The following is a 22,804-nucleotide window of genomic DNA, read 5'->3' on the forward strand; positions in this document are numbered from 1 at the left end:
TGCAATCTGAAAGGTGTCTGGAAACAGCTTCATTTTTCAGCATGACTACTACGACTACTGTCTATCACCCCTGCCAGGGTAAGGGCAGCCAAAGATAGATCTCCAGAGATTTCTGTCCTGAGCCATTCTTTCTAGTTGGCTCCATCTTTTTTACTTCTGCCTCGAGGTCTCATCTCCAGGTGTTTCTTGGGCAGCCTCTCTTTCGCCTTGAGGGTTCCACCTGAGAGCCTGCCTAGAGATGTTGGTTGGCGGATGGAGTAGAGCGTGCCCTTCCCAGCACCATCTTTGACAATGACAGTGCTCCCAGAAAACACTACCAATGCAGTAAAACCGTACCTGGATAGAAAAACACGCAGCGGAAGAGTATCAGTCATGGATTGACCTCCTCAGAGCCTGTACCTGAGCATTAATGAAGCAGTGTGGGATCATCTTGACATAGAGAAGAGATCAGAAAGCAGCAAACATCCAAAAAGTCCTTCAAGAGGCCTGGAAAATTACTCCTGAAGACTACTTAAATAGTTATTTTACCTTTAGTATAAGATTGTGTACTCCCTGTGCATGCTGGCAAAACAGCTGTGACAGGTTGGGGCACAAACACCACACCTATAGCTGCAGTGGGACGTTGGTAGTAGATGCTTTTGGTGTTGTTATTTGTGACCTTGGAAGATTGTGGCGTCTCCTGCTGGAGGCGGCTGCTGTCATTAAAGACTGCCGCTGAAATGTGCCTGATGGGTTTATACTGGTTGTCAACATCAGCTGCTGTTTTGTAGTTATTACAGTGTCAAATACCACCACTGGCCAGAAGGACAATGGTTCAGGCTCTAATGACATCATTGTTATCTCTACAGGCCTGTTTCTACAGCTTATAAAGAGTGAAAATGTTTTGGGCAGGTTTTTCAAAAACAAGCTCTTCATTAGTTGACAAGTTGTTAACAGCAGCTGTGACCGGTAGGTTCTGGATGTGAGTGAGTCTTCATTATTTGCCTCACTTACAAGTACAGAACAGGGCTGAAGGTGCTGCATATTTTCCTGAATACCTCCTAATAAAGCACTTCAGCAGCCATGGATAATTAAATGCACGCTGGCGAAAAGTCACATCTGCTGTGAAGTTGCTTCTCTCTCTGTCCAACGAGTGTCCTAATTGCTTTATTTAGCTGTCAGAATTGTTGCTGCAGCTTAATTAGCTCCGCGTGGACATGAACAGTGGTAGCTGTTGTTCCTCCCTCCTTTCTGTTTGCGCGTTCGTGGTTTATTGCTTGACTGGTGCTGTTTTTCACCGACCCTGCGCCTCGTCTGCTAATGACTGATTCATCTGATCAGCAGATAAGCGGCAGCAGACAGTCAGAGCACAACAGGCTGGTGTAGGTGGGAATCAAAATGGTTGTTTGTGCAAATATGTGTCCGGCCTCAGCTCACTGATCCAACAATCATCAAATGTTAACTTCAAATGTTTTTGGTGCTCTTTGAATTTTCTACATGTCCTTCACATGTGGTCCTTGAGAAGTAGAGAAAAAGCGTAGTGTTAATAGACTTTATACAGCATGCATTGTTTTCAGGATGTGTAGGCTGCTGCCTTCTTGTGACAGTATGTGCTTGTGCTAATAAATTCTCAGAGGTGGCGTGATTTCTTTTGGGGTTTTTTCCAGTTCTCACCGCTCATGAGCTGGTTTGGTGTACTGAAAGGAGTAGCTCCACAGTGTAGTGGTTTACACACTCACCTAACAAATGATAGATTCCTGCCAGTGGTGGGAGACAAAAGTCCCCTGGGAGTTGCATGAGGAAGGGCATCAGCTTAAAACAATCTGCCAAATCAAAAAGGCAGAGCCTATCTGCTGTGACAACCTGAAAGTAGCCTTAGCATACTTATAGAATTAGATCTCCTCGAATTCATGTGGGGATAAATAACTATCTATATAGACAAACAGTCAGACTCTATACAAGGACTTTGAGGGATCCCTAAATTCATCTACTAAAAAAAGCTACCCCACTCCCTACATTTCAGTTTTCTGCCCCTCGTAAAGAAAAAGCTGAAGGAACTTTTGTGCTCACAGCTACAAACGTATGTATCTGTGATGACCACCATATTAAGAATATCCAATCTAACTGACATAGGTGTGAATGATTGTGTGTCTCTGCGTTAGCCCTGTGACAGACTGGCGATCTGCCCAGGGTGTACCCCACCTCTCGCCCTAAATGTATGAGCATGTAATTATCTATTAATGAAAAAAAAAAAAAGGAAATGAATAGAAAATCCACTTTAAACGAGTGGACGGTGCTATGCGAGCTGTTTCTCCCACCGTGTTCAGTATGTAATCTAAGCTCAACTGCTATTATAAGGTAGAAATGATCGGAATAACCACATAAACATGGGAGGGGGGTTCCTGTTACTCCAGTTTTCTTGGATACTTTGTTTACTTTGTATACCTAATATTAGGATAATTGACTTTTCCAACTGTTTTTTATTTTGGAGCTATGCATATCATAAAACCTGATGATCAGTCATTTAATGTTAGATCATCTACATTTAAGAAATATAGTTCCAGAAAGTGTGTGTGCATGTATGTGTGTGTGGGTGGCTGTCTTGTCTCCTGGCAGCAGTTCTAATCTTTTGAATGAATAGTTGTTTTCTGGTGTGTGTGTGTGTGTGTGTGTGTGTGTGTGTGTGTGTGTGTGTGTGTGTGTGTGTGTGTTTGCTGGTGAGTGGGGACTTGTTTTGTTTTGTCTCTTAGTCACTGCTATTGTTTGCAGCACTCCATAAGAAACAGCATGTACAGTTCACTCTTATCCCCCTCTTTGATATTTAGTTTGTTCCCAGTCTGCTCAGAAAGACGAGCAAGAGAACCTCTACATGTTTTCGGTACCAGCGAAAAGTATCTGTAACGCTACGTAGCAAAAATTGTCAAATTCTTACAAACTTGTAAAAAGAAAAAAGAAAAAAAAGAACACAAACCCCCAAAGAAACACCTGAATGATTCAGGTGAGACTTCTGAGAATGTGATGTGGTTACATGAGAACAAAATTGACTTGGTTTGTATCAATCCACTCATTGTGTTTGGAGTGAAGAGAAGGGTGAATGTGACCCAAAGAACAGCATCCCTACTGTCATGGTGGTGGAAGCTTTGTGCTCTGAGGATGTTTTTCTGCCAAAGCTACACGATGACTGTATCGCTCAATTGGAAAGATGGACAAATCTTGGACAAGAATCTCCTTCACTCAGCCGGGGCCCGACAAACGCATCATGGGCAGGTCCAGTAGGACACTGATCCAAAGCATATGCCAAGACAACAAAGGAGTCCCTCGAGAAGAAGAAGCACATCATAGTCTCGAGGTGAAGTAGCATTAAGAATTTGGAGAAGATCAGGAAAGAGGAGATCTGAAAACTTAGCTCAAACCTAGCAATAGCTATAAGAAATATCTAAAAGCTGTGCTTGCTAAGGATGGTTACTCCACCAAGTAACAAATGTGATCAAATACTTATACCTCATTAAATGCACATTAATTCATAAGTGTTACACAATGTTTATTTCTATTATTGTGTGTGGATAACGTAGCTTTCGATATCGGTCGTCATAGATCATAACCCTAGAGAAAGGCAAAACCTAACTCTTTGGGGGGAGAAAAACAGATGTATAGTTTTAGATTATTAGATTATTTTCTTTGTTCTGGGAGAATAATACCATTAAATCTCAATTCTGATTGGCTAGGATTAGGGCTAGGGTTATGTAAAAAACATTCCATTGTTAGATACATCGTTTGTAAGCGGTTAAAATAATGAATTCATCCCCTCTGGATTGTTGCAATGTGTCTTATTGTTTTTACAGCATAAACCAGATAAATGCTCCCACTCTCGATGCCAGCTGCATGTCCCACCCCTCCATCTGACAAGCCAGCACGGCTACTGTTTGAAACCCTTCAGCACCCCAGCAACCAACTGTAGGCTCCACAGGGGATAGTTACTCATCACTCATGAGTGATGACGACTAACCCTACCAATGTTCAGCTGCTATAACATATCAGTCACTGTGACTGCTTATGTTTAAAATGTTATATTACAAGCATAACATTTCAAGTGTTTGACTTTTCTCAAAGTAAGACTTCAGGAAAATAACTTTTATCGATGTCATAGCTGTATATTGATATTTAAATGAAAACAGTAGGTGTTTAGTAGGAAATCACATTGGATTACAAAATAAAAAAACATTGTGATTTCATACAGTTTAACTCAGTATTTCACTGTAATTGATGCCCCTGCTCCTATTTTATCCCAGTGCGTTACACTTTGCGTTTCCTTGTCAGGGCCTAGGTGGATGAAATGACAGCTTCCTGCCTCAGTTGTAGGTGATGTGTAGACGGAAGTGTAGGAAAGACCGAGAATCAGTTGCTGTATGGAGAGAGAGAGAGAGAGGAGAAATCCCTTGCTCACTCACTCCCACACCTTTTTCTCATGCTGTATTCTGGCTCTGGTACCCCTGCTGCAGCAGTAAGACTCCAGCAAGCAGTGAGTGACGCCACGATTTCTTCACCGTCTATTTCCTCAGAGAAAGATTGCATCAAATTCAACTTCTTTTCTTTTTCAGTCAGGGGAAAGACTCTCCATTCAGTCAAAACCTTTTCATCTTTTCTTCAGATCTGAGACATGAAGATGGAAGCCTGTTGAGCCGAATCTGTGCCGACTAGGACTGTGAACATTTTCTCAGTAGAGTTTGAAGTATATCATAACTTTTAATCTCTTCCAACACTGGCTGTCATCGCTCTCAGAGTCGTGATTGTGGAATTTGTGTCTTTAAAATGGATCGAGGTGGATCTGTGATGTAGATCCATCCTCTACCCATCTCTTTGCTTTTCGTAGAGGAACTCTTATGGAAAAACAGTTAACACCAACCAATTTGTTTTCCTCATATGCTGCCATGTTGGCCAGAATCTTCATTCCCAAGAAGCACCGGCAGCGCTTCGACGACACCGTCTCCCAGAACGTGATCAACCGACTCTGCCGCAGCAAGAGCATCAGCGAGCCGCATGGCAGAATCCGTCGCAGTCGGAGCGAGGATCACTCCGACCGCCACCGCGGGTCCAAACGGGCCAGCTCAGTGCCAAGGGATGGAGGAGAACCCGGAGGGAGGGGAGAAGCAGAGAGAGACAGGGGCTTAAGGAAGTCCGTCTCAGGGATACCCGTGCATCCCCCCATTGGACCCAATCAGAGGTAAGCACACATATCAAACACAGCAGGTTTCACGAGTCCTTTCGCTCAGTTTTAAGTGTTGTTAACTGTTAATTCATAATTCAAGAGCCGAGAAGTCCCTTTTAAAAATTATAGCAGAATCCAGGGACTGCTTTATCTGTTAACGTGTGCTAAAACTCCTCTTCCTCAGAGTTTTATAAAGCTGCACTTAGAGCAAGTCTGTGCATGCACGAAGATGTTCACACACAGCTGCGTATTTGTTTCATTTAACAAAACATCACATTGTAACCATCTTCTACCATCTTCTTGGTTGTTTCTTGGCAACCATCCTACATGGGGTAGACCCCCCCCTAACCATTTGACACTTTTCCTCCACCCACTAACACACTTGATTACACGACTGTCCAGTTAATAACACCACAGTGGACATGGTGCAGCACAGGACTGTGGCAGTAAATCTCTGTAGCGAGCTAACTAATAAAATCCTGGGGTCTTTGAGTATTCAGCAACAGGAGGTCTTAAAAAACATGTGGCCCTTTATGACAAATGTGATCATACAGGCCGGGCACAATGCAGCAGGAAGTGAGCTGATTGTGTTAAAGGGGCATCATGTGTCAGTAAGAAGTCGCGCTGCATTGCTGGTGCCTTCCATGCACTGAATAAACCCAAAAGACTGTTGTGTAACACTGTTGTGTCTCCACAGTAACTGGAAATATGCATAGAGCAGTGAGAGAGAGCGAGAGACAGAGCTAGAGGTGGGAACAGAGAGATAGATATAGATATCAACAGAAAAAGAGACGAACAGAAGTAAGGAGTAAACAGATGTAGAGATGGAGATCGATGGCAATGAGAATAGAGAGATGGGGAATACAGGTAAACGGAGTGATAAAGAGTGATATGAGGTGATGATATAGATGCAGTCTATATATCTATATCTAGACGAAATAATATAGACAGAAGGAAATAAATATAGATAAAACATATAGGAACGAGAGAATTCAAGAGACTGCATAACTGAAAACTGAAAATCTGCATAAATTAAAGTGAGCCTCTGAATCCAAGAGATTATTTAGGTTTCCTGACATCATCAGGACAATGTCCCCCAGTTTTCCCCATTTCCAGTTATCTGGCAATACTAAGGAGTTGTCAAAAAAAAAAACCTTCAAAAACACTAGATTTTGGATGTGGATCTAGATAGACTGTGAAAGTTAGTTGCTTCTAAGTTGCGCCAAACTGTCCATAACTTCATTAGTAATCCTGCCAGACAAACAAACCGACCACAAAAGCTGATTGGCAGAGGTGAAGAAACAGTGACAGACAGATGGCTGAAGGCAGGGAGATAGAAATAGACCGAGAAACATGGTGACATTTCGGTAGGGAGATGGAGAAAGGGATCGATAGACCAGTGGGATACAGGTGGAGAGAGATGTCGACATAACATTTCGGGTAAATCCACCCCCAGATGTATTGTTGTACTGACTATTGATACACAAAATCAAGCACTATAGTGTGGTAGCTGTCTGCATAGTGTGTGTACAATGTGACGGTTGTTGATGTACCAGCAGACTGACTGATACCTTTTCAGAGTGCATTCAGCTGAGGTCATGTGAAATTATACATAAGTGTATGAAGCTCTGCTGGTGTAGCCCGGAGGGAATGAGGAGAGGCCTCAAGCAGCCTGATAGTCACAGACACTTAGTTTGTCAAGTGTGCTCAGAGCTGATGCTTCTTTTTTTCTATTCAGCCCTCAAACACACACACAAATCCACATTCAGCACCCAGTGTGCCTTTCTGCATTTAGCTTGGCTTACATAAGAGCGTATAACCACGGCTATCAAAGAATAGGTTTGTCTCTTTTCTCTTGTTGTCTTTTTTGCCTTCCTCCTGTTTATATACCAAAGCAGCGTTGCCTTTAGTTATCTCCATGGCAACGCTCCACGGATAGACTGAACGAGCCTCATCTTTGATACACCGGGAGGTTTTCCGACGCATATTCTTCCGACTGGGGTGAATGAGAGAGAGGAGCCCCGCATTCAGCAAAATGTCAAAGCTATTCTGAACATGTCCCAAATTTTTTTTTATTAAAGCCGGAAACAAAAAACAATGTCTGGCATTCAAGCAGGACTGATTTGGGTTACGTTAGAAAAATGTCAGCTTGGATCGAGGCAAACAGAGGGTCACGTCTGTGCTTGTTCAGACTCCCACTTACAGGAAGTGACAAAAGCAAAAACGAAGCGCAGGCAGGATTGTAAACAACAGCGAGTGAGTGCTCACTCCAGGGACAGCTGGGCTTCCCATTCATTCATTCACAGCCATCAATGCTGTTAAATGACGTCACGAGCAACACTGAGAACTCGCTCGTCCGATTTTGTTTGACTGATCACTTTTACAAATTCCACACATTTTCCACTTCCAGCTTTTTCTTCCTTTGTTTGCGTTTTAGACTGTTCAGATTTTGGCTAAATGGGTGATGAGGGAATCAAAAAAGCCCAAAAAATAAATTACAGGTTTTGGTTACTGCTCAAATTGAAAGTTTTTAAGTCGGTTAAAGGTGCTGCTTTTGGAGGATGGATTGACGCAAACACAAGAAATTCGAAAATGTGATTCAGCAGAGAGCGTCGGCTGAAAGTGTTCAGAACAAAGGAAAAATGCTTTGGACATAAATGCCATGAATGCGCTCTGCTTCATGTAGAGTTTGTGTCACCCTCTTTGAAAGTTGAAGGCCAGTAGACAGGCACAAAGCTTTTCGTTGTTAGAAACATTTAGTCACGAAGGTTTTTCAGAGAGCTCTAAATCCGAATGAATGAACTGCTCATCTCACTTCTTGCCTGCATCCCTTCCTCAGGATCGTCCGTGTCTACAGGGGGAAGAAGAACTTTGGCTTCACGCTGCGGGGTCACGCTCCCGTCTGCATCGACTCCGTCATCCCAGGTACTGCTTCTATAATGAAACCAAGTACAGTGCAGTCCTGACTGACGCCTCCTCTCTTTGTGTGGCGGCTTTTCACTCGTGCGCCGTTCTGCGTTGTGGGCGGTGAGGGGGGCAGATGTATTTTACGCGGGTGAGGCTGTTGTGGTGCCAGCCGCTCGGGGCCGAAGGTGATCAGGAGGCGTTTGTGTGTGTGAGAGACTGTGAGTGTTGTCGGAAGTGGACTTATCTGACTCACTAGTGAAATGCTAACAGGCTGTGCTGTGCGGCAGCAGGTACACCTGTGGTCAGTCAGTGCCGCACAGATGTACTTTATATTCTGTTTATTGCTCTTCCTGTGCAGTTTAACTGGTCATAGGGTGGAGGAGTAAATCCTTTGTACATCAAGTCATACTGCAAATATATTAGTGTCATATACTTACAATGAAGGGCACTCAAATGCTTCTGGGACTGAGGACAAGACAAAACAGCTTGCTGTGGTAATCATCTCTTCTAGAGCTTACTTACCAACAGGTTTCATCGTTAATATTTAAGCCATGCAGAAAACGTCATCTTAGAGCTGTCAGCTTGGGGTTTTGTGGGCAGTTAAATGCCTGATAGCAATCTAGCCAGCCTAGCTGTTGATCTCCTTGTCTAACTCTGGCCAAACATGCAATTAGGCTGATTTCCCATTTGTTCTTTTTCTTATTGTCGACTATTTCTACAAGCAGCCGTGGTTTAATATGTTTTTCCTTTATAGACTTGCATCAACATATAGGGTGACTATAAGGCTGAACGACTCTCACAGGTGGTTTTTGCTTGTTTTATTAAAGCTAGCTTTTAAATCTAATTTCCACTTAGAGCTTATGTGAAATATTCATAATTACTTTCTTAAGTTTCCCGCAGTAAAAGGTTATTTAATTCACAGTTATTGCTTTTTGAAGCAAAACTAGCAGACAAGGAGGCTGTGAAGCTACTGCTGAGGGAATTTGCCAGGTTCCTTGGTGAGGAAGGCGGTGTGCGTGTGCGTTGTGTGTGTGTTTGACGATGACGGCACTGCTCCCGCCCACCATCATCCCCCACCAACATGTGCTGAAACAGCCAGAGCGGACTGACTCAGTGGGCCCTTGTGGAGGTGGGTGGCATAGTTCTCATCGTGATCTGACCACAGATTCTTTGCCGATAGCCCGGAAGCCACAACCCCGTTTCCCCATTAAGACTTTACTGCATCCAAAAGAACAAGAAAAAAAAACAAATGACATGACAGCTCCTCATCCGCAGTGTGCTGACAGATGAGGAGGCGATGGGTACAGTGCAGTCAGAACTTATTCTGCCAGGGATTGTTTTGACAGCACTGTTTCCTTACGTAATAAGATTTAGCATGGAGCTCATCTTGTTTGTTGATGGGCTTTGTTGGATCTCATACACAGATTGACAGCATCACATTAGTCACCATCTCTCCCCCCGTTTTGCCCGTCTGTTCTGTGCACCTCGTTAGCTGGAAGGATTGGTTTCAGGGGGTTTTTTCAGTCTCTGATTGATGTTTGATTTCCTGCCATCTTTGTCGACCTCTCAGATAGTCCTGCCGAGGAATGTGGACTGAAAACAGGCGACCGTATCCTCTTTCTCAACGGACTGGACATGAGGTTTGTCTTTAATGGAAATTATTGTTAGCAGCAGTAGTAGTTTGTAGTATTTTGCCTTTCCCTGCTGCCCGAGTTCTTGACCTTACACAGTATATTTAGACATCAGCACTTGTCTTTCTCCAGCAGAAGCCATCTGCTGCCATTTATTCTGCCTCAGTTTGAAAAACAGCTCTCACTGAGCCAGATAATCCATCACAAACACATAACCCTTCTGATTTTTTTCTGACGTAGATTCTCCTCGATATTTTCACAAGCACATGACGCTCATAGTTTCTGTGCTGAATTTTATGAGATTTTCATCATAGAAACAGTTTGTGGACTGTGTCTTCAGCTGTGCACTGCAAGACCATAGGTTTTAGTAACTGTTCATCACTACCCAAACAAATCTCACATTAAATAGACAGGTTTTTTTGGCACACAATTTAAAGTCTAGTTATCAGACTCTTTACTTTGATGCAAATCAACATATGTATATCAAAGAAAACACAGAAAGCCCTAGACATGCTTGAGTGCTGTCTGTAAGAGAACAGTGTTTATTGCTTTCAGCTGTTTACAGGATTTCTTCCTCTGATTTACCTGGAGTTTCATAAAACGATCTAAAGCAGCAGGATCCATATGAGTATCCCCACTCTGAGGGAGTTGCCTGCATTTTTACATATTGCACAGCAGCACTAACTTTATTGATCAGTCAACACAAGATAAGACGAGTCAAGACCTTACAGGAAATCTTTCATTTCTACAACTCGCAGCACGAATGATGGTGTTACTGTTAAATTTGTTACACAGTGACCGTTTTCAGGCTAAATTCTGGCATTAAGTTCAATGTCAGGACGTACAGCAGTGTTTTCGTTAGAGTCATTATTTAGTTCAGGGATGTGTACCATAACTATATCTGTTACTATCTATCGCCTGTTATCTTTATATATGAGCAGAATTTTTAGTGTTTTGAAAAACCCACAAAGATAGCATTTTTTTTACACCAGCACGTTTTATCAGCCCTCAGCAAAAGCCTTGAGTCAGTCCTCATTCTTTATATTTTGCTGCCAATGAGCCAGACTTTCTTTGTGGTCTTGGGGACTTTTTTCATGTTGAACCACTTAACACGGACCTATGAGTCATTCAAGCATTAAAAAAAAAACATCTAACTGAAGGGATGAATCAGTGTTGTGTCTACACTAAGCAAAGAATCCATTTTAAATTGTATCTTTAGATATTTTGTTACTAGCAGCCTGTTACAAAAACACATAATGTCCAATCAGAAGGGTTCTCAGTGGAAAGATAAGATAAGATAAGATAATAAGAAAGGTGGCTGTCAAGAAGCCATTCTCAAGGAAGGGAAACAGGGAGAAAATGCAGAAGTATACCAAATTAGACAAGAACTGGTCTGAAAAGCAGTGGTAACAGGTCTGAGTGATGAAATTTGACAGGTCTGGATCAGATTTTGGCCAGTATGTAGAGAACGTCAGAAGCAAGATGCTGGAGTGAATGTCTGTAGCCATCTGTAAAACACAGTGGAGACTGTCATGTTTACAGCTGCAGTAGGGGATCTAATAATGAGCACCGAAAAGTAAAGTCGGATTTTATTAAAAACGTGGTTATACCAAATATTGACTTTAAAGCTAATTAAAACTGTGCAAACAAAATGATGTACCTATTCGCATTTTCTAAGCAAAATATGATAATATGACTGGTGGTTCAAGACTTTTGCACAGTACTCAGCTCTTTTTTATTGGATATTTACAATCAGATCTCCACATTTTCAAGTAATTACATCTCCAGGAAAAATGGGTTCTTACAGCCCATCCTGAGGGGTATGTGAATGAAGCGCTCCTTCACATACCTTGACACGTGTGCAGGTGCCCTATGCGCGCATGGGCTGATGAACGTGATCACAGCCTTTATGTAAACTGAACTTTCCTCGTGGGAGTCACTGTAGTTCTTCTGTAGACTTGACAACTTCTTGACCTTCTCCTTCTCGTGAGTGAGTGTGGGAGTGCACATAAGAAATCTGAATTTGAACTGTACATGTGCGAGCTCAGCAAATACACTATACCAAGCAATACATCAGACAGTATTTCCATGTGAGGAAACAGCACTACTTATCCTGTCACCCTGATAACCATGTGAAAGAAGAGTCACAGCGCATCTCCCAGGCTGCTTGATGTACTCATTTGATTGGCAATGTATAATTTCGCTGCTCTCCCTGATAACATGCTGCTGCAGCCGTAGGAGGTGATCAGGAAAACAGTGGGAGGTGCTCGCCAGCAAGAAGGAGGAAAAGAAAGTACAAGAGATTTGGACGTTACAGTCTAGTGTTTACAAAGCGTCTGCAACAATGTGGAAAATGATATATTTGTTATAATGATGGAAACAATTATTTTTGCAGTCCTCATACCTTTAAGGTAAAAAAAACAACAACGTGTATTTGTTAAAACTTTGCAGTACGTGATTACCAGGGCTTATATTTGGATTCATAGTGTCTGTGTACATCACATAAAGAACAAGATGCTCTCACATATTGTACCAAAATATAGAAGTAAGTGTGGGAAGCTTCTCGTGGCTTGCAAGGTGTCTTAGAGCAGCAGCAGTGTTTCTGGGCAGACTGAAACAAAATATTTTTTATTATATAATCCTGTTAAATGTAGTTTTTATGTATGTCTGCTTACATAATTTTTCAATTTCAATACTTATCTTAGTATTACATAATAACACAGTGATTCTGCTGGTTTGTGCACATTGCTTCAGTCCTTCTATTATACAGCTAACAGCCATCGTCTCTCCTTTTTGTTCCCCTTGCTTTAGGAACTGCTCCCATGAGAAGGTGGTGTCTATGCTGCAGGGCAGCGGGGCAGTGCCCACTCTCGTGGTGGAGGAGGGTCCATCTGACTTTTCTTCAGACCAAACAGATGCAGATGAATCCTCTAGTCTGGCCCCCACCACATTGCCACGCTCTAGGTTAGCACACCAAAAATCTGACACTAGACCTAGCCTGTAGCAGTGTATTAGTTTTGAATGAAGGAGAAGGATTAGTTCAGTAAGTAGGAATGGAAAAATTAATGTTTGGTTTCCTCCATACATGCTGTCCAGGTCTCCTGGTCTCAGTTCTCTGCAGTGGGTTGCAGAGATTCTTCCACCGAGCATCAAAGTCCACGGGCGGACTTTCAGCCAGCAGCTGGAGCACCTGCTGACCATCCAGGAGAGATACAGTGTCTGCAAAGCTTTAGAGACATTCTTCCAGCACAGGTCAGTGAGCGAAGGGACAGGGAGCAGAGGGTTACAGGGTTACAGAGGAATCTGTTAGCAAAAGAAGACATGGATTATTGAGCAAATGAAGGGTTAGCAGCGGAAGCGGGAAGTTACAGCTTAAGTTAGGTTCTGATATTATTTCCTATATAGGATGAAGGGATCGAGAAAGACGGGATGATGAATTAGCTCAGCACATGATGCAAACATGTGAGGCAGCAGGATTAAAATACCACTGTTATTCAACTCTATATGCATACAGCGTACACCCAACAACATAAATCATACCATAAGTGACATCTTTGTTATCCTCCCACCCTTTTCATTGCTCTCTCCCAGCGTCTCTTTTTCAGCTTTACATGGTACAAAGAATATAAAAGAAACCCTTGCACTGAATGATAGTCAGCCATGAGCAGGAATTATATAAAGAAGACAGTGAGTGGATATGGAGCACGTGTGTTTGCAGGAACGTGGACACCCTGATCGTGGACGTGTTTCCAGTGTTGGACACTCCAGCCAAGCAGCTGATCTGGAAGTTCATCTACCAGCTGCTGACCTACGATGAACAGGAGCGCTGCCAGGGCAAGCTGTCTCGTTTCCTTGGCTACAAGAGCAACGGTGAGGCATGAAACGAATGAGAAGTTGAATTGGATTTTTATCATGATGTACTATCGATGTTTATCGTGCTTTTTATATAAATAGCAAAGTAGAGCCAATCTGACCCTGTGTGTGTGTGTGTGTGTGTGTGTGTGTGTGTGTGTGTGTGTGTGTGTGTGTGTGTGTGTGTTTTGCAGCATTATTAGAGCCTGACAACGGTCCAGAGCACCACCGGCGCAGCAGCTCCATGCGGGTGACGGGGTCGTCGTACCGCAACAATGCCCGAGAGAGGAGCTCCGATGACTGCATCATCGGGACTCACCTAGGAATGGGTATGCTTATGCACGGCAACGTCCCAGCGGGATAAACATGTTCAATGAGAGCCTGTTGTCCTTTAGCACAAAATCATTATAATTCCAGAAATTGTTCAGCTGGGTTTGATACAAAGGTTTTAAAAAGCCTTCGAGCTCCTTCCTGCAACACATCTGCTACAATATAACCACTTTAAGCAATTTATCTTGTCGTCGGGCAACCTTTCTTTGATGTAAAAGCTTTAATAAGCCACTGTAGGCTACAGCGCAAAGACAGCTGGAAGACAAAGTTAGCAATTAAAGGTAGAGCCGGTGAACATTTAGCTGATGAAGATGAAGATTTTTTTCCCTCGGGAGGCAAAAAAAGAGAGACTTGAGTGGGAACGTTGCTTCGTCACTGCTGGATGAACTGAAATGGTGTCGTAACAAGGTTGTTTGCCCCAGGTGACCAACACAGAATGTTAATGCCGCTTTAATGAAATCTGTAAAGCAAGAGGGATTTAAATGGGGTTGTTATTGCTAATAAGCTGTGTGCTTATTTAAATCTGTGTTCCCATCGTTATAACACAACTCATACAAGAGAAATCGACGATGAGACAGTAAATGGGGATTCCTGATGAAGTTACTGTACTATTCACCCGCCGCTACCTAAATTCCCATTGATCCAGGTCTTATCAGAGATAAGTAATGAGGCTTTATTTGCAGTGGCCAAGTCCCAGGTGGGAATGTGTGTAAGTGTTTGAGCTCACATAGGACTGCTACTAACAAAAAGAAAAAAAGTCATCACCAGGTCATACATTACATCCATTTCTCAGCATCCGTTTGCTTTTAAAAACTTCCCCAACCTCTCAGTTTGAAACAGTGTTTATTTCCTGGCTGTTTCAGGCTTCAGGTACTTTACTTTTCCCCAGTTTTCCATTACCATTGCTAACCCCCGTTGCGGGACCTGAGCTTTTTTTGCTCCTTCTGCGCTGTTCTGCTCTGCTTCATCCGCTCTCCTCCCAGGCTGGAGGTGGATGGTGGATGAACACGTGTCACTGTTCATGCTTTATTGTGCTTTAGGAATTCATATCGATGAATCCGGGAGCCCGGAGGAGAGGCAATCAGGAGATGGAACCTCCTTCCCCGAGTCCCCTGACCTCAATCATGTAGGTATACCCGCAGCTTTCCCGCGCCTAGCTCCTCAGCGACTGGCATTTACGGAACGCTAGCTATGATCTCTGTGCTCTCTGGTCTCACTTGATTTGAAGGTTTGCTGATCATTACTATTACTTTGATAATTGGTCAGATGTGAGTCTGCAGCTTAACCGAAAAAAAAAAAATATTAAAACACTAATAAGCAGCAGACCTTCAAAGAAAATGTGCCCAGCAATAATGTGCTAATGAGATGATCATGCCTTCATCTGTAGATGACAGGTGTGTATACGGAGCTGGAGAACGTGTACGCAGGAAAGAGTGTGCCTCCACTGCAGTGCGGCTCCTCACCAGAGCCCGAGAGCCCTCTCTCTCCCCTCACACTCCCCACCCTCACAGGTATTCTGGGTTCCTAAAAACTCACCGCATCCACACGCTTTCAGATACATGCTTTCATCTTGCTGTTTTAAGCCACCAGGGTCCCATATTTGCATAATGAACAGATAAAATGACATGCAAAGTGATAGAAGCCGATCAGTTTTGGGCCTTGGTGGCACGTGACTGATGCCATGTTTACATCATGATGAGATTTGGGGGGTTGTGGTGGACGATGTGTCCTTATAGGTGGCAAACAAGCAGAATTGCTGCTAAGTGATGCTATTTTTTTGCCAGTCTGATGTGAACATGGCATGGCAACCACTCAAACACACAAGCTTTCAGTTTATTTTTTTATTTATTTTGCAATGGTTACCTCTCAGAAGAAATAATCCTCCTGGTGACTACATGGTCTAGAATGTCAGATATTTACTAAAAGGAAAGATCCTCACGTCAAGGTGGCCTAAATATAAATCGAGGCCATCGTTGTTAATGTGCGTCTCTACAGGTAATCGTAAATCTGGCCTGTCCCTGTCTTGGAAGGAGCCTCTTCCCACTCCCGTGTATGAAATCCACCATCAAAGCAGCATAGACTCCAACCCTTATGTCAGTCTGGAGAGCCCCCCGGCCTCCCCTCATCACTCAGACAGCGGCCACAACGTGCTGACCCACCGCAAAAAACTGTTCACCTTCTCCCGGCCGCCACGCAGCCGAGACACAGACAAGTTCCTGGACTCCCTGAGCGAGCAGCTGGGCCACCGGGTCACTCTGGTGGATGACTTCGTGCCCGGGGAGAACGACTACGAGGAGGTGAGGAAGAAAAACAGGCGTTATTGTTTCTTAAGACGTGATTTTCAGTTATTCCACCGCTGAGCTGCCAGCTGTGAGAGGCAGAACTATGCTACAAGTGTTTTACCTTTATTTGGAGCAGGAGCAGAAAAAGTGGAACGCTCTCATTGTTGAGCCCTGACCCCTAGCCCACAGTGGATTTTAAACCAGACTTGTCTAACAATTTATGGACCTAACCTTAAGAGTGAGTGACTTACTATTCAGCCTACAGCAGCCTATGCAGAAGGAGCTAGCTTCTGTAATGTTTACATTCTACAAGTATAAAATCTCCATTGATTAAACCTTCAGACTCTTGTAGGTGCTGGTTCAGTGAGAGGAATAACTGGAAGCCGTGCCTGCAATTAACGTGCGTCATGCATCACAGGATTATTATTATTGTCTATATTTCACATTTAAAGCTGCTACATTCATTACTTTTAAATTACAAGTGAGTTTAAATTTCAATGCAGAGTGCGAGTAATGCTGTAATAAAAGCTAATGCTGGTCATACTTTCACTTTCACTGCCACAATATTGATTGGGCCAGACGGGAAAATGTCATCCTGTCTGACTCAGTTGCACAGAATGTGCGCCGCTGCGGCGTGGAAGCTGTTAGACCACCGTGATCTCGATTTATATATTTAGCATGATAAGGAGAAAATCTGTTGTTTGTGCATTTGCTCCTTAATAAACAGTAAGCAAGTTGAACATTTAGAGAAGTATTAACGTTGTAGTGTTGCATGTTTACATTAGAGCACCTCTAATGTACGCTACAATGAACACTTGTGTCACACGAACAGATATATCAAGGTGGTTGTCATGGTTTCAGAAGAAGAGTTGTGCCTGTAAGTAAAACGATACTCAGTTATATCATAGTTTTATCTACATGTTTCTGTTTAGTAATCTGTATTTAGAATAAGTACTGGGCTTTTTATAGCATTGTCACGGTTCTTTTCCATTCACATTATGTTATATTATAATATATTGTATTGTTATTTTCATAGTTTTTATATAGAGGTTTGGAGATATTTAAGTGCATGGGTTTTAAATTCTGTAGATCAGCACTTTGATTTGATGTTATTTTGTAGATATTTTCTATTCTAAAAGTCAAAAAGAGAGAAAAAAAAAAGCAGAATTTCTGAACTTGCTATGAAGTGTGATAAATATATTTTGGGATTACACCTGTAAATTAAAATCTCCTTTTTAAACAAGCAAACTTGAATTTGGCTAGTCACCCCTTCAAGATTGCATCTTCGTGCACCTCTGCATTGATTTTAGTGAACTAGTTAACTTTAACTTTATTTCTGGGGAAAAGATAGAGTTGTAGGGAGCCAGATCTGCATGGAGCTGAAGTAGAAGTTTGTGTGAACAGTCTGACCTTCCTGAGCAAGCTTGGACTTTATGTACTGAAAACTGCTTTTTGGTTCGCTGGTGGTAGCCGGACACCCACCTCTCACCAGCACAGATGGTTCAGGACATTAAAGCTGGGTCAGTCTGACACAGATGTCGGCTTTTAGCCAACGTTTGTGGTCTAGATAGAAATCACAGATGAATGGGACGTAAAAAGCAGCACTATTAGAAGTAGTCCAGAGGTGCACAAAGACAAAACCTTTCTTTAAAATAAATTGTCAGAGTTCCAAAACATTCTGATCGCACCCCGTGTCGCTTTTTCTGTTCAAATATAAACAGGCAGTGGAGTAAGTTTCAGTACAACATTTCAAGCAAACGTCAAAGCCGTAATGAACCTAATAATAACCTAATCAGCTTGAATAGACTGGATTTTAAAACGTAGAAGCTGTTTATTAGCCGTTTACTAGACTATGTGGAGGTGAAGGTGGTTCTCGGGGCTGATGGTGCACTCCTCCTCCCTCCAGATGAGCTTCCACGAGGACCAGGAAATCGGCTTCATGCCCCGGCAGCTCAGCAGCGGCAGTGAGGATCACAGCAGCAGCGACGAGGCCTCCTCTCCCTGCTACTCCTCTGGATCCGAACCGATCCCACCACCTCCCACCCAAAGCCCCCCGCCTCCTCCGCCCTTGCAGGCTCTCATACCCCCTCCCATTCCGTTTACCGACCCTCTCCCACCAGTGCGCTTCTCACCCGAGCACGTGCCCCGCAGCCGGATGCCCTTCCAACCGCACCACCCCATCATCCCTCCTCCTCCACCCCCTCCGAGGACCATCCTGTCCTGCCGCTCTCCCCTACACAAAAAGCACCCGAGCAGAGACGAAAATGAGAAGACTCTCCAGCGCTTCCAACCCACCACCCGCCTCGGCCACACAACCCTGACCTCCACCAAAACCTTGCGCTCCCGCCCCACCTACCTCCCACGACAGTTCAGCCAGCCTCAGCCTATCCGCCAGCCCTCCCCGCAGCCCTCCCCGCAGCTGCTGAGGCCGAGCCAGCTCGTCCTGCAGAGGCACCACCAGCTCCACCACCAACACAGCTACCAGGGCCCACTGCCGCCGTCCCTCCAGGAGCACAGCCCATCCCAATGTCAAAGCCAGGGCCACGCGGGCTCCTCGCTGCTCTCGCAGCCTCCAACCTCTCACTCCACCCTCCCCAGTCACATGAAGACCTTGGAAACCACAAGGCAGGAACACCACACCTCCAAACAGGTAACATCTGCACTTTGTGGTTTGTTTGTTTTTTGTCTTGTTACTTGAAGTACAAATAAGACATCAGCACACAGAAATAGAAAATGAAAACACAAAGAGGTTCACTCCATCAGTGCTGCAACCAAGAGCGCTTAGCAACAGAGGTGCAAACTAGCACTTAAACACTCTGGTGCTAATCAAGATTCTGCATCATTTGCCCCATTTTAACCTTTTAACATCGCTCATGTTTGCCAGCAGCCAGTTTCGGATTTGATGTACCGTCTGATCTATAATCAACTTTTTAAAATCTATTTCATCCCCAAATGTGCCTTTTATGACAGAAGATCTATTAGGCCAAAAACCACTTAAGAGGCTTGATTTGAAAGTTAACGCCTTCAGTATGTTAAGTGTAGCCCAACCTTGACTCTGTGTGGTTTGACCTGTGGGACGTCAGAGGATAAGGAGAAATAAAAGGACTACATGACCAGTCTGAGACTGTATTCTTCCACCAAAACCCCAAATTCCCCCAACACTGTTCGTGAATTTAACATGATTCCAGATTTTAATTGGACTTCATTACTCGAGAACAGCATTCAGGCAGACCATCAACTTCATCCCGATAGGTCACATGATCTCATTGCAACACAGTTCAGCTGATATTCTCCTATAGACCTGAGTGGGAAATCTATTTATTTTGTTTTAATCTTCTTTATCCTGTCCACAGTGTGCTGTAAGCCACTTTGCAACCCATCTCAACCCCAGTACTTCCTGCCATGCTCTTTCTAGCTTAACCTCGTGCTCTGTCCCCGGTTTTGCTGTTGCTTTCCACGACAGACCCATACCCTAAATAACTAATAATAGCAGTAATAATTTCTTTGTCTACAACTGCTAAAGAGTATACAAGAAACTTGTGAGGTCCATGCGCACAGTGGGAATATGATTCAGTAGTGAGAACTGCTGTCTTTGTGCTGAACTAGAACACTATGGCTTAAGTGTTAAGTAACTGTTTTTCCATCTTCAAGGCTCCACCACCACCTCCTCCACCATTACCTCCTCCTTGTGACCCACCTCCGCTGCCCAAGCCGGGCCAGCAAGCCTCAGACGTTAACCACATGAGTGTAAAGAGGCTCCGCTGGGAGCAGGTGGAGAACTCTGAGGGAACAATATGGGGTCAGGTGAGTGGTGATCTCCAGTTATCTTGCATTACCCTGTGGTTAGAGGCTGTACGGATACGTATATGTATGGCTCTGTCGGTAAAAAAAGAAAACAACATGTGAATCTACCCACTCGGACTGTGAGTTTTCTCACTACTCCTACATATCTCCATCCATATTTGGAAAAACCTCCTTATGTGTCTCCGATGAGTCATCAAGGCAACAATGTTGTTTTTGTAAACAGAGGCTGTGCCAGACTTGATCTGCTTTTAGATGTTAAAACGTTGAGCCTTTTTGATCCCAGCATATATTCCTATCAGACATGAATAAAATCTGAACACCAAACATAAAAGAAATAAGTTAAAAAAGCTGAGTTTGACTGTGCCTTCGGAGAGTACAGTGTGTCCTTGTCTGTGTTTAGCTCGGGGAGGATTCAGAGTATGACAAGCTCACCGACATGGTGAAGCACTTAGACCTGGACCTGCACTTTGGGACTCAACGCAGATCCAGTGAGTGATTTTGTAACTTTGTCACGTCTTCATCAATTCATACACATCAAGTCATCTTAACCTCTTTGTGCCTAAAACGATACATTTGCATTGCATCTGAATATATGTGTGTCTTTATTGACGTCGCCTGTTGTGTTTGTACCTTCACAGTTATGTTCTCCATTGGAGCTGCTTCATTCACCTGCACCTCAAATCCATTCTCCATACGGCACCATATCCCCCTCTTGTTTTCTGTCATGATTATCAGTAATAACACAGATCTGCCTATGTAAAAAACAAACCACACAACTTGCTGTTACCGATTAAAAATCATTTTATTGGCCTCTAATGGCAGAGTGTGTTATTAACCCACCAACCCGCCACGTTCAGCCTCTTAGACTTAGTTTGCGTATTGACCCCTGGTGCCAGGAGAACGCATCCTTACACTGTTTGTTAAAATTATCAGTCTCTCCTCCAGAGCCAGCCTTCCAGCCAGAGAACTTAAAAAAGAAAGACGTGGTGGAGATTCTGTCTCATAAGAAAGCCTACAATGCCTGTGAGTGCCACACAAACACGACACAAGGGTCGAGGATCAAGGATGTGAGACTGCAGCAAAAATACCTTTTATAGTTACAAAAACGTTGCACAAGTAGAAGACAAAGAACATCACTTAACGAAGGCCAAACATTTTCTGCGTAACTGATGTGGAAGAGGAATTATAGACACTATTTAGGCAAGGTATCAAATCCACATTGTGCCCACAAGATAATATATAGCTGATAAACTTGATGAAAATTAACTGATAAAGTGATTAACCTGATAAAAACATGTTAGCCTGAAGTAGTAACGCTGCATCGAAGGGCAGGGTTCAGGTGAGAGCGCACTCAGACATATATATTAGCATAACAAGGATAATGGAACAGAATCAAGAGTTGACTCTGCAGCTGTTAAACTTCTGCTACTACTTATTCAGCTTCCCATGTGTGCTCTGTGCTTTTGCAGCATTTTTTTTTACCTGCTTGCATTTTAAGTTGCATTTGACCTCTCAGGGCCACCGTAATGGATACAGTTACACTGTTCAAGTAAATTAAAGGAACACTGGATGATCCAAGTGAGTTAAAGTTCAGGAATATCAGTTATAAACCATCATGAGTCCATTTCACCTCCCTTGGTTGGAATGAAGGTGAAAACAAGTGCACTGCAGAAGTAGCAGCGAGATAACTCCCTTAAAGAAAATGGATTTGGCCACAGATCATTGCTCTCTCCTTATACCTTCTGACTGATTTTTCTCTAGATTTGCTTTGTGCTAACTGGTACCTGATAGGTTTGTAGCTTGAACCTATTCGCTGGAACGTTGAGGACAATATAATTACACAGCAAGCAAGTCACGAAGTAGGCAAACCTAACAGTACCAACAGGTCGTTCATGTTTCATTCACAAGGAAAAAGAGTGAGTCTCTACAAGAAGAAAAAGACATGTATATTTATGTTCTTCTTAGATCGTGGATCAGATTTGGCCAAATTTGATCAAAGAATTACAAAGAGTCATCTTACGTCAGTGTAACAATAGAGGCCAGTGTAGCAATATAGCAAGACAATGAAAAGTCTAAAAATGATGCCTTGCTTCTCTGCAGTTATCCAGATTGGACTCTTTGGCACAGCAACTTCTGTCTTCTGTCACGGCACTGCTAATTCACTGTTAATTAGCGGGTTTATGATGTGACTCTGGGTTTCAGAGCTACATGTTACAGACACATGGTAATAAATGTGAGTGAAAGACACGCAGATGAAGGGTTTGTCAGCAGAGCGGGAACACAGTGATCCTCTTTGGTACATAAATTCTCCACATTTTCCCCCGCCTACTCACCCTCCTCCTCCTCCCTGCAGCCATCCTCATCGCCCATCTGAAAATCTCCCCCGAAGAGCTGCGTCAGGTGTTGATGAACATGACCACCGACAGGCTGGAGCCGGCCCACATCAAGCAGCTGCTGCTGTATGCCCCAGACGAAGAAGAGGTGAAACAGTACGAACAGTTTGATCAGGACCCGGGCAAGCTGAGCGAGCCGGACCAGTTCATTTTCCAGGTGACTGTGAGGGAAAAATGTCAGAGATGATCAGACATGTTTTAAAGAGTAAAACTAAATGATTTAACATTGTCTGTGTTTCAGATGCTAATGGTGCCTGATTATAAGACTCGCCTGCGGAGCCTCTACTTTAAAACGACCCTACAGGAGAGGACGGAGGAGATGAAGATCGCGTACGATTACATCTACAAGGCTTCAGTGGAGCTCAGGAGCAGCAAGAAATTAGCCAAGATCCTGGAGGTATGAAATGAGCAGTCGAAATG

At 43.4% G+C, this 22,804-nt stretch overlaps 1 protein-coding gene across 10 annotated transcripts in view; it reads left to right on the plus strand.

The window, feature by feature from the left end:
• The window catches only part of grid2ipb (glutamate receptor, ionotropic, delta 2 (Grid2) interacting protein, b), a 42,303-nt gene that overhangs the window by 14,866 nt on the left and 4,633 nt on the right, over positions 1-22,804 (plus strand). For 7 of the 10 annotated variants that reach the window (XM_082543561.1, XM_082543562.1, XM_082543563.1 and 4 more), the window contains 17 exons: positions 4,919-5,200; positions 8,025-8,110; positions 9,663-9,732; positions 12,535-12,687; positions 12,820-12,975; positions 13,442-13,593; positions 13,770-13,904; positions 14,946-15,031; positions 15,293-15,416; positions 15,901-16,202; positions 17,020-17,064; positions 18,094-18,837; positions 19,839-19,991; positions 20,392-20,479; positions 20,925-21,014; positions 22,345-22,541; positions 22,626-22,781. In XM_082543561.1, coding sequence (XP_082399687.1) covers positions 4,919-5,200; positions 8,025-8,110; positions 9,663-9,732; positions 12,535-12,687; positions 12,820-12,975; positions 13,442-13,593; positions 13,770-13,904; positions 14,946-15,031; positions 15,293-15,416; positions 15,901-16,202; positions 17,020-17,064; positions 18,094-18,837; positions 19,839-19,991; positions 20,392-20,479; positions 20,925-21,014; positions 22,345-22,541; positions 22,626-22,781 — 3,019 coding nt within the window. The remainder of the gene's footprint in view (positions 1-4,918; positions 5,201-8,024; positions 8,111-9,662; positions 9,733-12,534; positions 12,688-12,819; positions 12,976-13,441; positions 13,594-13,769; positions 13,905-14,945; positions 15,032-15,292; positions 15,417-15,900; positions 16,203-17,019; positions 17,065-18,093; positions 18,838-19,838; positions 19,992-20,391; positions 20,480-20,924; positions 21,015-22,344; positions 22,542-22,625; positions 22,782-22,804) is intronic. The other 3 variants (XM_082543557.1, XM_082543558.1, XM_082543560.1) reach the window with 3 other exon arrangements.

Source organism: Aulonocara stuartgranti (genome assembly GCF_965226115.1).
Source record: "Aulonocara stuartgranti genome assembly, chromosome: 8".
In the NCBI taxonomy this organism is placed as follows: domain Eukaryota; kingdom Metazoa; phylum Chordata; class Actinopteri; order Cichliformes; family Cichlidae; genus Aulonocara; species Aulonocara stuartgranti.